Source organism: Oncorhynchus masou, chromosome 30, assembly GCF_036934945.1.
Source record: "Oncorhynchus masou masou isolate Uvic2021 chromosome 30, UVic_Omas_1.1, whole genome shotgun sequence".
Classification (NCBI taxonomy): Eukaryota; Metazoa; Chordata; class Actinopteri; order Salmoniformes; family Salmonidae; genus Oncorhynchus; species Oncorhynchus masou.
Window position 1 is genome coordinate 53,806,981 of NC_088241.1, and position 12,953 is coordinate 53,819,933.

The 12,953-nt window shown below is 52.4% G+C and overlaps 1 protein-coding gene across 3 annotated transcripts in view; it reads right to left on the reverse strand.

Moving 5' to 3' along the window:
• Nucleotides 1-613: 613 nt before the first annotated feature.
• mllt10 (MLLT10 histone lysine methyltransferase DOT1L cofactor) overlaps nt 614-12,953 on the reverse strand; it is an 81,394-nt gene continuing 69,054 nt past the window's right edge. The window contains exons 14-19 of one of the 3 annotated variants that reach the window (XM_064949324.1): nt 7,601-7,791; nt 7,123-7,272; nt 6,958-7,022; nt 6,571-6,842; nt 6,036-6,117; nt 614-2,449 (exon numbers count right to left, since the gene is read on the reverse strand). In XM_064949324.1, the coding sequence (XP_064805396.1) occupies nt 2,165-2,449; nt 6,036-6,117; nt 6,571-6,842; nt 6,958-7,022; nt 7,123-7,272; nt 7,601-7,791 (1,045 nt within the window). In that variant the 3' untranslated portion in view covers nt 614-2,164. Of the gene's footprint in view, nt 2,450-6,035; nt 6,118-6,570; nt 6,843-6,957; nt 7,023-7,122; nt 7,273-7,600; nt 7,792-12,953 lie in introns of those variants that run through there. The other 2 variants (XM_064949326.1, XM_064949327.1) reach the window with 2 other exon arrangements.

A 12,953-nucleotide genomic window follows, 5' to 3' on the forward strand; every position in this document is an offset into this window, starting at 1 on the left:
TAGTGTTTGACTTTTGACCAGGCATCTCGTTGGCCAGCATGGTTGTCCTCCCTCAGCTGTTACACCCCCCCGGAAAGCAGTGGCTGCTGGGAGGTTATCAATGATGGATGCCAGCTCTGCTCCCACTCCTGAACGGGAATGCTGTGAATGGATTGAACGAGAGGGAGGAGAAAGGGGTGATGTCGAGAAGACAGGGGAGGAGAGAATGAAAGTGGTAGACAAGGAGGTAGGGAGGGGGCATGTTTAAACAGCCTGGACTTGAGTGACAGGGCTGATAGAGGGTGGGCGGAAGAGGGGGGTTTAAGAGTTGCTGGGGGGCTGAGATGAGGGGAAAGTGAGCTTTTAATTTCCACGAGCAGAAGCAGATGTAGGGGAATTGTACACACACCCACACGCTGCTAGGCAGCAGGAAGTCATCAAGGACAGAGGAGCACTGTGTGTGTGTGCTGGGGCAAGGGACCCTGGACCACTATAAAATGAGCATGCAGAAACTGTTAAACACTAGAGCGAGAGAATACGGCTAACGATATAGTGAGAGAGTCAAGTCAGTGTCATCTTTTCATCTGTCCAGAGATGGAGGTAAAGAGGAGAAACATGCTATTAGACAGCAGGCTTAGAGGAGGTAGATCTGTTCTTTATTCAACCAAAGTGTAAAAATGCTGTTGACAAAAAGCACTTAAACAGAGCTGTTAATCAAGCTTTAACCATCTTCTCACTCCAATAATGTTGTCCCACTGGCTACGCTGACTCCTCGTCTTTTTACCATCAGTCGGTCTCTTTATTTATCCAGAACATTGAATTATTTTGGTGTTTTGAAATACAAACATTTGAGGAGGTTATGATTTTTCAGTTGTACAAAATTGATCTAAACAAAAGTGAACACAGATGGAAACATGGTGCCCAGAGGTGGAGTATAAAATGACGGTGCAAAACAAATAAAAACAAAACAATGTCCCTGCACATATAAAAATAAATTAATACTTTGTGTCCAGTCACCATCGCCTGTGGTCTGGTCCTAAGATTTACACACACAAAATTAGGCTTCATTGGCTATCCTTTACACCAACACTGCCAATCACAATCACTTATTTACACCCCACAGGCAATGAAAAATATATATTTATTTACACAAACAAAGTCAAAACTGTGGCATTGAACCCACACCTCTTCTGACAATAACAGCTATGTACACCATCACCACCACAAACCACCTCCATTTGCCAGTAGTTCAATCTTTCTCAATACACAACTTTCTTTCCCATCAAAAATGTTTACAGCAAGATGTGTGAAAAACTTTAAACAGCATTATAAAACAAATTCTTGAAGAACAGTGGGTACTTTTAAAATATAGCATCCTGCACCCATTATAACATAAAGAAATGCTAAATAAATAAAAACAGAATTCATAAAGTTGGTTTCGGTATTTCCTGGTTTCCAGCTTTTCAGAATGTGTTGCATGATCTTTTGCCTGGTCAACGCAGCTTGACAGCCAGTAATATGGTGAGAATGGATGACTGACAGGTCGAGTAGCATGAGTAACCCTCCCCCTCAGCCTTAGGCACTTGGGGAATGGACCCTGACTTGCCATTCCTGACTGTTGTGGATTCCTATTGGCCGATGCTGAAGGTTGAAGACCCTGATAGGCTGGTGTGTGAAGTAGGTAGAGCAGAAAAAGACAGTCATAGCAAGGCTTTCATAGCTGAGCGGTCAGTCAGTCTTACATTAGAGAGTGGTCTCTGGTTAGGTCTTATGCTGGTTAGGTCTTATGCTCAGACAGACAGAAGTAACAGCAGTTACATGTCCAGTGCAGGACTCCTGCCTCTCCTAAAACTGTACAATGTCATAGTTCCCAGACCTCATCTCTCCAGCAGAGCTATAAGTCATCAGTCAGCTGTGTTAGTGTCCTGATATTTTTGTAGTTTGTAGTAATTGTAGTTCTATGTGGGCTAGCTTGTGTGCTGAAAGCACAGCACTGATCAGAGTTCATATGATGGTGGAGACCCCTGAGAGAGAGAGATGGATAGAGAGAGAGATGGAGAGAGATGGATAGAGAGAGATGGATAGAGAGAGATGGATGGATAGAGAGAGATGGATAGAGAGAGAGATGGATAGAGAGAGAGAAAAAGAGAATGCGCAACAGAAAAAGCAAGAGCTGTTTTGTGGGTCAGGTCTTCTCCTGTCCAGTAAGGCCCACAGCCTTTTCAGCCAGCCGGGGTTTCTGTGCAGTGGCGTGTGTGTGTGTATCGGGGTGTGAGTGTGTGTGCAGTGCCAGGAAGGGGTTGGCGGTGATGGTGCCCTGGCCGTGGGAGGAGGAAAGGAGGGAGCTGATGGGCAGCTGAGTGGAAGAGAGAGGGATGGAGGGAAGCTGGGAGGAGGTGGAGAGAGTTTGAAGTTGGTGGAGGTCCTGTTGTTGCTGCATCAACTGGTAAAACAACATCTGCTGCTGTTCCTAGAGGGAGGAGAGAGGGGGAAGGGGGAGGGAGGAGAGAGGGGGAAGGGGGAGAGAGAGAGAGGGGAAGGGGGGAGAGAGAGGGGGAAGGGGGAGAGAGAGAGGGAGGGGGAGAGCGGGGGGGGAGAGGGAGCGAGAGAGGGAGGGGGCGCGAGAGCGGGGGGGGGGGGCGAGAGAGGGAGGTGGGGAGCGCGAGAGAGGGAGGGGGGGACGCGAGAGAGGGAGGGGGAGCACGAGAGAGGGGGAGGGGGAGAGGGAGGGGGGAGGGGGGGGGGCGGGAGAGGGGGGGGGGGAGAGAGGGAGGAGCGCGAGAGAGGGAGGGGGGAGCGCGAGAGGGAGGAGTGGGCGCGAGAGAGGGAGGGGAGGCGAGAGAGGGAGGGGGGGAGCGAGAGAGGGAGGGGGAGCGCGGGGGAGGGGGGAGCGAGAGAGGGAGGGGGAGCGGAGGGGGAGCGCGAGAGGGAGGGGGAGCGAGAGGGAGGGGGGAGCGAGAGAGGGAGGGGGAGCGCGAGGGAGGGAGGGGGGGCGCGAGAGAGGGAGGGGGAGAGAGAGAGAGGGAGGGGAGCGAGAGAGGGAGGGGGAGCGAGAGAGGGAGGGGGGGAGCGAGAGAGGGAGGGGGAGGGAGGGAGGGGAGCGAGAGAGGGAGGGGGAGAGCGAGAGAGGGAGGCGGGGGCGAGAGAGAGGGAGGGGGGAGCGAGAGGGAGGGGGAGGCGAGAGAGGAGGGGGAGAGCGAGAGGGAGGGAGGGGGAGAGCGAGAGAGAGAGGGAGCGAGGGGGAGAGCGAGAGGGGGGGGGAGAGGAGGAGAGAGAGGGAGGGGGAGAGCGAGAGAGGGGGGAGCGAGAGAGAGGAGAGGGAGAGAGCGAGGAGGGAGGGAGAGGGAGAGGGGGGGGAGGGGGGGAGAGCGAGGGGAGGGGAGGGAGGGGGAGAGCGAGAGAGGAGAGCGAGAGGAGAGGGAGGGGGGAGAGCGGAGAGGGAGGGGGAGAGCGAGAGAGAGGGAGGGGGAGAGCGAGGAGGGAGGGGGAGAGCGAGAGAGGGAGGGGGGAGAGCGAGAGGGAGGGGGAGAGCGAGAGAGGGAGGGGGGGGAGGAGGGGAGAGCGAGGGAGGGGGAGAGCGAGGGAGGGGGGGAGAGCGAGAGAGGGAGGGGAGAGAGCGAGAGAGAGGGAGGGGGGGAGAGAGAGGGAGGGGGAGAGCGGGAGAGGGAGAGGGGAGAGGGAGGAGGGAGGGGAGAGAGAGGAGGGGGAGAGCGAGATGGAGGGAGGGGGGAGCGAGAGAGGGAGGGGGAGAGCGAGAGGGAGGGGGGAGGGGGAGAGAGCGAGAGAGGGAGGGGGAGAGCGAGAGAGAGGGAGGGGGGAGAGCGAGAGAGGGAGGGGGAGAGCGAGAGAGAGGGAGGGGGAGAGGGAGGAGAGCGAGAGAGAGGGAGGGGGAGAGAGAGAGGGGAGGGAGGGAGGGAGGGGGAGAGCGAGAGGGGGGAGGGGGGAGAGAGGGGGAGAGCGAGAGAGGGGGGGGGAGAGCGAGAGGGAGGGGGAGAGCGAGGGGGGAGGGGGAGAGGAGGGGGGAGAGGGGAGGGAGAGAGAGGGGGAGAGCGAGAGAGGGAGGGGGAGAGCGAGAGGAGGGGGAGAGCGAGAGAGGGAGGGGGAGAGCGAGAGAGGGAGGGGGAGAGCGAGAGAGGGAGAGCGAGGGAGGAGAGCGAGAGAGGGAGGGGGGGAGAGAGGGAGGGGGAGAGCGAGAGAGGGAGGGGGAGAGCGAGAGAGGGGAGGGGGAGAGCGAGAGAGGGAGGGAGGAGAGGGGAGAGCGAGAGGGGGAGAGCGAGAGAGGGAGGGGGAGAGCGAGAGGGAGGGGGAGAGCGAGAGAGGGGGGGGAGAGCGAGAGAGGGAGGGGGAGAGCGAGAGAGGGAGGGGGAGAGCGAGAGAGGGGGAGAGCGAGAGGGGGAGGGGGAGAGCGAGAGGGGAGGGGGAGGGGGGGGGGAGCGAGGGGGAGAGCGGGAGGGGGAGAGCGAGAGGGAGGGGGAGAGCGAGAGGGAGGGGGAGAGCGAGAGAGGGAGGGGGAGAGCGAGAGAGGGGGAGGGAGGGGGAGAGCGAGAGAGGGAGGGGGGAGCGAGAGAGGGAAGGGGGAGGGAGGGGGAGAGCGGGGGAGAGGGAGGGGGAGAGCGGGGAGGGAGGGGGAGAGCGAGGGGAGGGGGAGGAGGGGGGAGGGGGGGGAGAGCGAGAGAGGGAGGGGGGGGAGGAGCGAGGAAGCGAGAGGGGGGGGAGGGCGAGAGAGGGAGGGGGAGAGCGAGAGAGGGGAGGGGGAGAGCGAGATGGAGGGGGGGGAGAGCGAGAGAGGGAGGGGGAGAGAGAGAGAGGGGGGGGAGAGGGGAGGGGAGAGCGAGAGAGAGGGAGGGGGAGAGCGAGAGAGAGGGAGGGGGAGAGCGAGAGAGGGAGGGGGAGAGCGAGAGAGGGGGAGGGGGAGGCGAGGAGAGGGAGGGGGAGCGAGAGAGAGGGAGGGGGAGAGCGAGAGAGAGGGAGGGGGAGCGCGAGAGAGGGAGGGGGGAGAGCGAGAGAGGGAGGGGGAGAGCGAGAGAGAGGGAGGGGGAGAGGGGGAGGGGGGGGAGCGAGAGAGGGGGGGGAGAGGGGAGGGGGGAGCGGAGGGAGGGGGAGAGCGAGAGGGGGGAGGGGCGAGAGAGGGAGAGGGGGAGCGAGAGAGGGGGGGGGGGAGAGCGAGGGAGGGAGAGGGAGAGAGGGAGGGGGGGGGGAGGGGGGCGAGAGAGGGAGGGGGAGAGCGAGAGAGGGGGAGAGCGGAGAGGGAGGGGGGAGCGAGAGAGGGAGGGGGGAGAGCGAGAGAGGGAGGGGGGAGAGCGAGAGAGGGAGGGGGGGAGGAGAAGAGAGAGGATGGAGGGGGGGAGAGCGAGAGAGGGAGGGGGAGAGCGAGAGAGGGAGGGGGAGAGCGAGAGAGAGGGAGGGGGAGAGCGAGAGAGGGAGAGAGCGAGAGAGGGAGGGGGAGAGCGAGAGAGCGAGGGGGGAGAGCGAGAGAGAGGGAGGGGGAGAGCGAGAGAGGGAGGGAGAGCGAGAGAGAGGGAGGGGGGGGGAGGGGGAGGGGGCGAGAGAGAGGGAGGGGGGAGAGGAGGGAGGGGGAGAGCGAGAGAGAGGGAGGGGGAGAGCGAGAGAGGGAGGGGGAGGGGGAGGGAGGGGGAGAGCGAGGAGGGGGAGAGCGAGAGAGGGGGGAGGGGGGAGAGCGAGAGAGAGAGGGAGGGGAGGGGGAGAGCGAGAGAGGGGGAGGCGGGAGGGGGAGAGCGAGAGAGGGAGGGGGGGAGGGGGCGAGAGCGAGAGGGAGGGGGGGGGAGAGGGAGGGGGGAGAGAGGGGAGGGAGGGGAGAGGAGAGAGAGAGAGGGGGAGGGAGAGCGAGAGGGGGGGGGGAGAGCGAGAGAGGGGAGGGGGAGGGGGGAGAGCGAGAGAGGGGAGAGCGAGAGAGGGAGGGGGGGAGAGCGAGAGAGGGGGGAGAGAGACAGGGAGGGGGGGAGAGCGGGAAAGAGATAATTAATCATGTGACCTTGGAACGCTAATAAATAAGCCTGCTGTGTTTTAGTACAGTGGTGCTTGGCGTGTGTGTTTACCGCAGAGGGCTGTGAAGAGAGTAGCTGCTGTAGTTGGTGCTGGTGCAGTAAGAGCCTCTGCTGTTCAGACAAGGTACCCAACCTAAAAACACAAAGACATACGCACACACAGTTAGAAAACCACGCACACACACACACGCACACACACACTCACCTGCTTTTAGCAGTAACTGAGCTGCAATAATCCAAGAGGAAAGCAGGAAGGGAGAAAATATAAGGGAATCAATTTCAAAGCCAAAAACAGACAGACATTTCAATGAATGGAAGGACAGGTCACCAGGCAGGCAGACTACCAGGTAGCCAGGCAGGCAGACTACCAGGTAGCCAGGCAGGCAGACTACCAGGTATCCAGGCAGGCAGACTACCAGGTATCCAGGCAGGCAGACTACCAGGTCTCCAGAAAGGCAGACTACCAGGTCTCCAGAAAGGCAGACTACCAGGTCTCCAGAAAGGCAGACTACCAGGTCTCCAGAAAGGCAGACTACCAGGTCTCCAGAAAGGCAGACTACCAGGTCTCCAGATGTAGTGTACCTACCTGTTGTTAATGGAGCTGGAGATGGGCAGAGTGGCGCTGGTGCCCGGTGCAGAGGTATGTGTGTATGTGTGAGGGCTAGAGGTGGTCTGTATGACTCCGTTCAAAACCCCCACTATCCCCCCCATCCCTGGCCCGGCTCCACCTCCCAGCATCATGGTTCCCATGGCAACCCCGTTGAGCTGATGCGGCTGGGGGGGGCTGTGAGAGACGGAGGGGGGGGTGGACAGAGAAGAGGTAGATCCACCACTACTACGACCACATGACACACTATCCTGAGAGAGAGAGAGAGAGCTTTGTTAACCAATATCTCCTATGCAATCTCTTACCATTCCAAAAGCTCTATGTAATGACAGCATAACAACTAGTGTGCTAGCTGGGTTCACTCACTGTGTGCTGGGGCTTCAACTGCCTTACCTGAGCAGGTATGGGTAGAGAGGAGTCACTCTTCACATCTGAAACACACAACATCACACAGGCAGGCAATGAGAGTGACAGTTTGTACGAGTACTTGTTAGGGTGAGGTGAGGCAGTAATAGGGCTGTGTGTGTGTACCTTGGGCAGCAGTAGTAGGGGTGAAAGGCACAGACAGCTGAGCTGACAGGAGCTGCAGTCGCTCTTTCTTCATGGTCAGAGTTTTAATCTGGTCCTCCAGACGCCTGTTCTCCTGCTGCAGCTGGTGGAGGGACTTCAACATCCCCAACACTACCACACAAAGAGACAGAGAGACAGAGAGACAGAGAGAGAGAGAGAGAGAGAGAGACACACAGAGAGACAAAGAGAGAGAGAGACACAGAGAGAGAGAAGAGAGACAGAGAGAGGAGAGAGAAGAGAGAGAATCGAGAGAGACAGACAGAAGAGAGAAGCAAGACAGAGGAGAGAAGCGAGAGTCAAAGACAGGCAGAGAGAGAGGAGAGAAGCGAGAGAGAGAGGAAACTAAATTAAACCAATAAAATTGAATTATCCAAACAATGCAATGATAGGTGAGTAGATTAGATTTGATGAAAAAAGTAATGTAGGTGTGTGTGCTCACCATCTCCCTGTGCTCCCTGCTGCAGTAGGAACTGTTGTCCATCACTCCACTGTCTCTCCAGCAGCTGTTCTATAGAGGTGGCCACCGGGGGTACTGTGTCTCCCCCTTCCTGACCTGACCCTAGCCCCCCCAAACCTGACCCCAACGACCCTCCTGGGTCATACCGGATCTGCAGCCCACCTAGAGGAGAACTGGAGGGAGAGAGGGATGGATGGGTGAGAGAGAAAAAAGAAAAGGATATTAACAACCAAACATAGCATCAAACAAACATGGAGATTGTCAAATCAATTTGTCCTTAAGTGAGCTAATGAAAACGAGAGAGGTGTGTGTGGTGGGCACCCATGGTGCAGTAAATCACTCTGTGTGAGTTGAGACACAGATGAGCGAAAGAGAGACAGAAGATAGGGAGGAAAAAGAGTGGGGAGAGAACTTCACGGTTCTGGAATAATAAACAAACAGAGGGAGAGCCTTTTTACCATTCCATCGGACTTCTCTTTGGCGCACACACACACACACACACACACACACACACACACACACACACACACACACACACACACACACACACACAAACCACTTATTGGAAAAGTTCAATTAGGAAATATTTTCTCCCTTTTGGAGCAAACTGAAGGAAACCTTTTTCTTCTTAAAAGAAAGATTATATTATTAGGTTGCTTTTAAATTTTCTGATTTGTTTCATCCTTTCAAAAAAAAGTACCAACATGACATTTCACTTTTCATTTGCATTTTTATAATTAATATGAATCTGCCTGAAAAAGCCATGCCGGAAAAGCATTCGGAAAAGTGACGTCAAGACAAGAACACACAAGTGAATACAAAGCAGGAGTGAAGCCACTCTCCACATAAGACGCTAAAGAACCACATCATACAGAGTCCTCCATTTGGTTAAGAAAAATATTTTGGCACTGAATAAAGCCAACATACACTATATATATGGACACCCCTTTAAAATTTGTGGATTCAGCTTCACCCGTTTGCAAACAGGTGTATAAAATCAAGCATACAGCCATGCAATCTTCATAGACAATATTGGCAGTATAATGGCCTTAATGAAGCGCTCCGTGACTTTCAACGTGGGTCTGTCATAGGATGCCACCTTTCCAAAACATCAGTTTATCAAATTTCTGTCCTGCTAGAGCTGTTCTGGTCAACTGTAAGTGCTATTATTGTGAAGTGGAAACATCTAGGAGCAACAACAGCTCAGCCGCGAAGTGGTAGGCCACACAAGATCACAGAACAGGACCGTCGAGTGCTGAAGCACATACAAATAGTCTGTCCTCGGTTGCAACACTCACTACCAAGTTCCAAACTGCCTCTGGAAGCAACGTCTGCACAAGAACTGTTCATCGGGAACTTCATGCAATAGGTTTCCATGGCCGAGCTGCCGCACACAAGCCTAAGATCACAATGCGTAATGCCAAGCATCGGCTGGAGTGGCGTAAAGATCGGCGCCATTGGACTCTGGAGCAGTGGAAACACATTCTCTGGAGTGATGAATCACGCTCCACCATCGGGCAGTTTGACGGACACATTTGGGTTCGGCGAAAGGCAAAGGAACACTACCTACCCATAGTGCAAATTGTAAAGTTTGGTGGAGGAGGAATAATGGTCTGGAGCTGTTTTTCATGGTTCGCACAAGGCCCTAGGCCCCTTAGTTCCAGTGAAGGGAAATCTTAATGCTACAGCATACAATGACATTCTACACGATTCTGTGGTTCCAACTTTGTGGCAACAGTTTGGGGAAGGCCCTTTCCTGTTTCAACATGACAATGCCCCGTGCAGAAAGCGAGGTCCATACAGAAATGGTTTGTCGAGATCGGTGTGGAAGAACTTGACTGTTCTGCACAGAGCCATGACCTCAACCCCACCAAACACATTTGGGATGTTTTAATTTGATTGAACCTTTATTTAACTAGGCAAGTCAGTTAACCTCTTTGAACTCTAGGGGCAGTATTTCATTTTTGGATAAAAAAACATTCCCGCTTTAAACAAGATATTTTGTCACGAAAAGATGCTCGACTATACATATAATTGACAGCTTTGGAAAGAAAACACTCTGACGTTTCCAAAACTGCAAAGATATTATCTGTGAGTGCCACAGAACTGATGCTACAGGCGAAACCAAGATGTAACTTCAAACAGGAAATGAGCAAAATTTGAAGCGCTGTTTTCCAATGTCTCCTTATATGGCTGTGAATGCGCCAGGAATGAGCCCACATTTTCTGCCGTTTCCCCAAGGTGTCTGCAGCATTGTGACGTATTTGTAGGCATATCATTGGAAGATTGACCATAAGAGACCACATTTACCAGGTGTCCGCCCGGTGTCCTGCGTCGAAATTGGTGCGTAAACCTCAGCTGCAAGTATTTTTCCATGTAATTCAGAGAAGAAAGCAGACTTCCACGAACGATATATCAATGAAGATATGTGAAAAACATCTTGAGGATTGATTCTAAACAACGTTTGCCATGTTTCAGTCGATATTATGGAGTTAATTTGGAAAAGAGTTTGGCGTTTTGGTGATTGAATTTTTTTTTTTTTGGTAGCCAAAAGTGATGTACAAAACGGAGTGATTTCTCCTACACAAAGAATCTTTCAGGAAAAACTGAACATTTGCTATCTAACTGAGAGTCTCCTCATTGAAAACATCCAAAGTTCTTCAAAGGTAAATGATTTTATTTGAATGCTTTTCTGGTTTTTGTGAAAATGTTGCCCGCTAAATGCTACGCTAAATGCTACGCTAAATGCTACGCTAAATGCTACGCTAAATGCTACGCTAAATGCTACGCTAGCTATCAATACTCTTACACAAATGCTTGTTTTGCTATTGTTGAAAAGCATATTTTGAAAATCTGAGATGACAGTGTTAACAAAAGGCTAAGCTTGAGAGCTAGCATATTTATTTCATTTGCAATTTTCATAAATAGTTAACGTTACGTTATGCTAATGAGCTTGAGGCTATAACTGGATACAGGTTATTTTCGTAGCCAAACGTGAAAAAAGGAACAGTGGGTTAACTGCATTGTTCAGGGGCAGAACGATTTTAACTTGTCAGCTCGGGGATTCGATCTTGCAACCTTTCGGTTACTTGTCCAAATATCTAATCACTAGGCTACAATGATGGCCAACCCCAGCCAGACCCTAACCCGGATGACGCTGGGCCAATTGTGCATCGCTCTATGGGACTCCCAATCAGGTCCGGTTGTGATACAGCCTGGAATCGCCTGGTATCCAAATACTTATGGTCATGTAGTGCACTCTGACCAGATCCTGTGTTTTCCTATTTAAAAAATAAAATAATCTTATACAGAGAGCAGATTCCATTATGCAGTTATACATAGATAGTACTATTTACAGTGTATTCTGAAAGTAGTCAAACCCCTGGACCTTGCCACATTTTGTTACGTTACAGCCTTATTCTGGGGGCAGCTAACAAGGTACAAATCTGTCGTTCTGACCCTGAACAAGACAGTTAACCCACTGTTCCTAGGCTGTCATTGTAAATAAGAATTTGTTCTTAACTGACTTGCCTACTTAAATAAAGGTTAAATAAAAATAACAAATTCTAATCAATCTACACACAATACCCCATTGTTCCTCTCCCCCTCTTGTACACTGCTGCTACTCTCTGTTTTTACCATCTATGCATAGTCACTTTAATAACTCTACCTACATGTACATATTACCTCAAGTAAGTGGTGCCCCAGCACATTTTTTAAAACTGCATTTTTGGTTAGGGGTTCGTAAGTAAGCATTTCACTGTAAGGTCTACACCGGTTGTATTCGGCACATATGACAAATAACATTTGATTTAATAACAAAGCAAAAACATTTTTTTTGTTGTTGCAAATTTATAAAAAAATAAACAAATATCACATTTACATAATCATTCAAACCCTTTACTCAGTACTTTTTTGAAGCAACTTTTCAGCCTGGAGTCTTCCTGGGTATGACGCTACAAGCTTGGCAAACTGTATTTAGGGAGTTTCTCCCAGGCTTTAGGTGCCTTTCGGAAACTCCAAGTGGATGCCATGTGCCTTCTACTGAGGAGTGGCTTCCTTCTGGCCACTACCATAAAGGCCTGATTGATGGAGTGCTGCAGAGATGTTCTCCTACTGGAAGGTTCTCCATCTCCACAGAGGAACTATGGAGCTCTGTCAGTGACCATTGGGTTCTTGGTCACCTCCCTGATAAAGAACCTCCCTGATCTCAAGGAAGATCAACGGAAACAGGATGCACCTGATGGAAGGGTTCTGAATACTTTCCGAATGCACTGTAAAACATCCAGAAATATTGAAAGTAGTATCTTGTTGATTTCAACTACCCATCCCACAAAGTGTGTAAAAGTTTCAGTGTCCAAAACAGTCCAAAACACCCATCGCTCCACACACATCCCTTTCCCAGACATCCACACACATGCTAGTCACCATAAAAACAGAGAAAAATGCAAACCATCTTTGTAAAAAGATAAACGAGCAAAAAGAAAAGAAAGTGCAGAGTTGAAGCCTGTGGGGGGATAGAAACGCCGTTATGGGGGGAGGGATAGAAACGCCTTTATGGGGGAGAGATAGAAACGCCTTTATGGGGGGAGAGAGATAAAAACGCCTTTATGGGGGGAGAGAGAAACACCTTTATGGGGGAAAGAGATAGAAACGCCTTTATGGGGGGAGAGAGAAACGCCTTTATGGGGGAGAGAGAAACACCTTTATGGGGGGAGAGAGAAACGCCTTTATGGGGGGAGAGAGAAACCTTTATGGGGGGGAGAGATAGAAACGCCTTTATGGGGGGAGAGAGAAACGCCTTTATGGGGGGAGAGATAGAAACGCCTTTATTTATGGGGGGGATAGAAACGCCTTTATGGGGGGAGAGATAGAAACGCCTTTATTTATGGGGGGAGAAACGCCTTTAGAAACGCCTTTATGGGGGATGGGGATAAAAACGCCTTTATGGGGTGAGGGATAGAAACGCCTTTATGGGGGGGATAGAAACCCCTTTATGGGGGGGGATAGAAACGCCTTTATGGGGGGAGGGATAGAAACGCCTTTATGGGGGGGGGGGGGAGAAACGCCTTTATGGGGGGAGAAAGAAACGCCTTTATAGGGGGAGAAAGAAACGCCTTTATGGGGGGAGAGAGAAACGCCTTTATGGGGGGAGAGAGAAACGCCTTTATGGGGGGAGAGAGAAACGCCTTTATATTTATGGGGGGGGGATAGAAACGCCTTTATGGGGGGAGAGATAGAAACGCCTTTATTTATGGGGGGAGAGAGAAACGCCTTTATGGGGGAGGGATAAAAACGCCTTTATGGGGGATAGAAACGCCTTTATGGGGGGGGC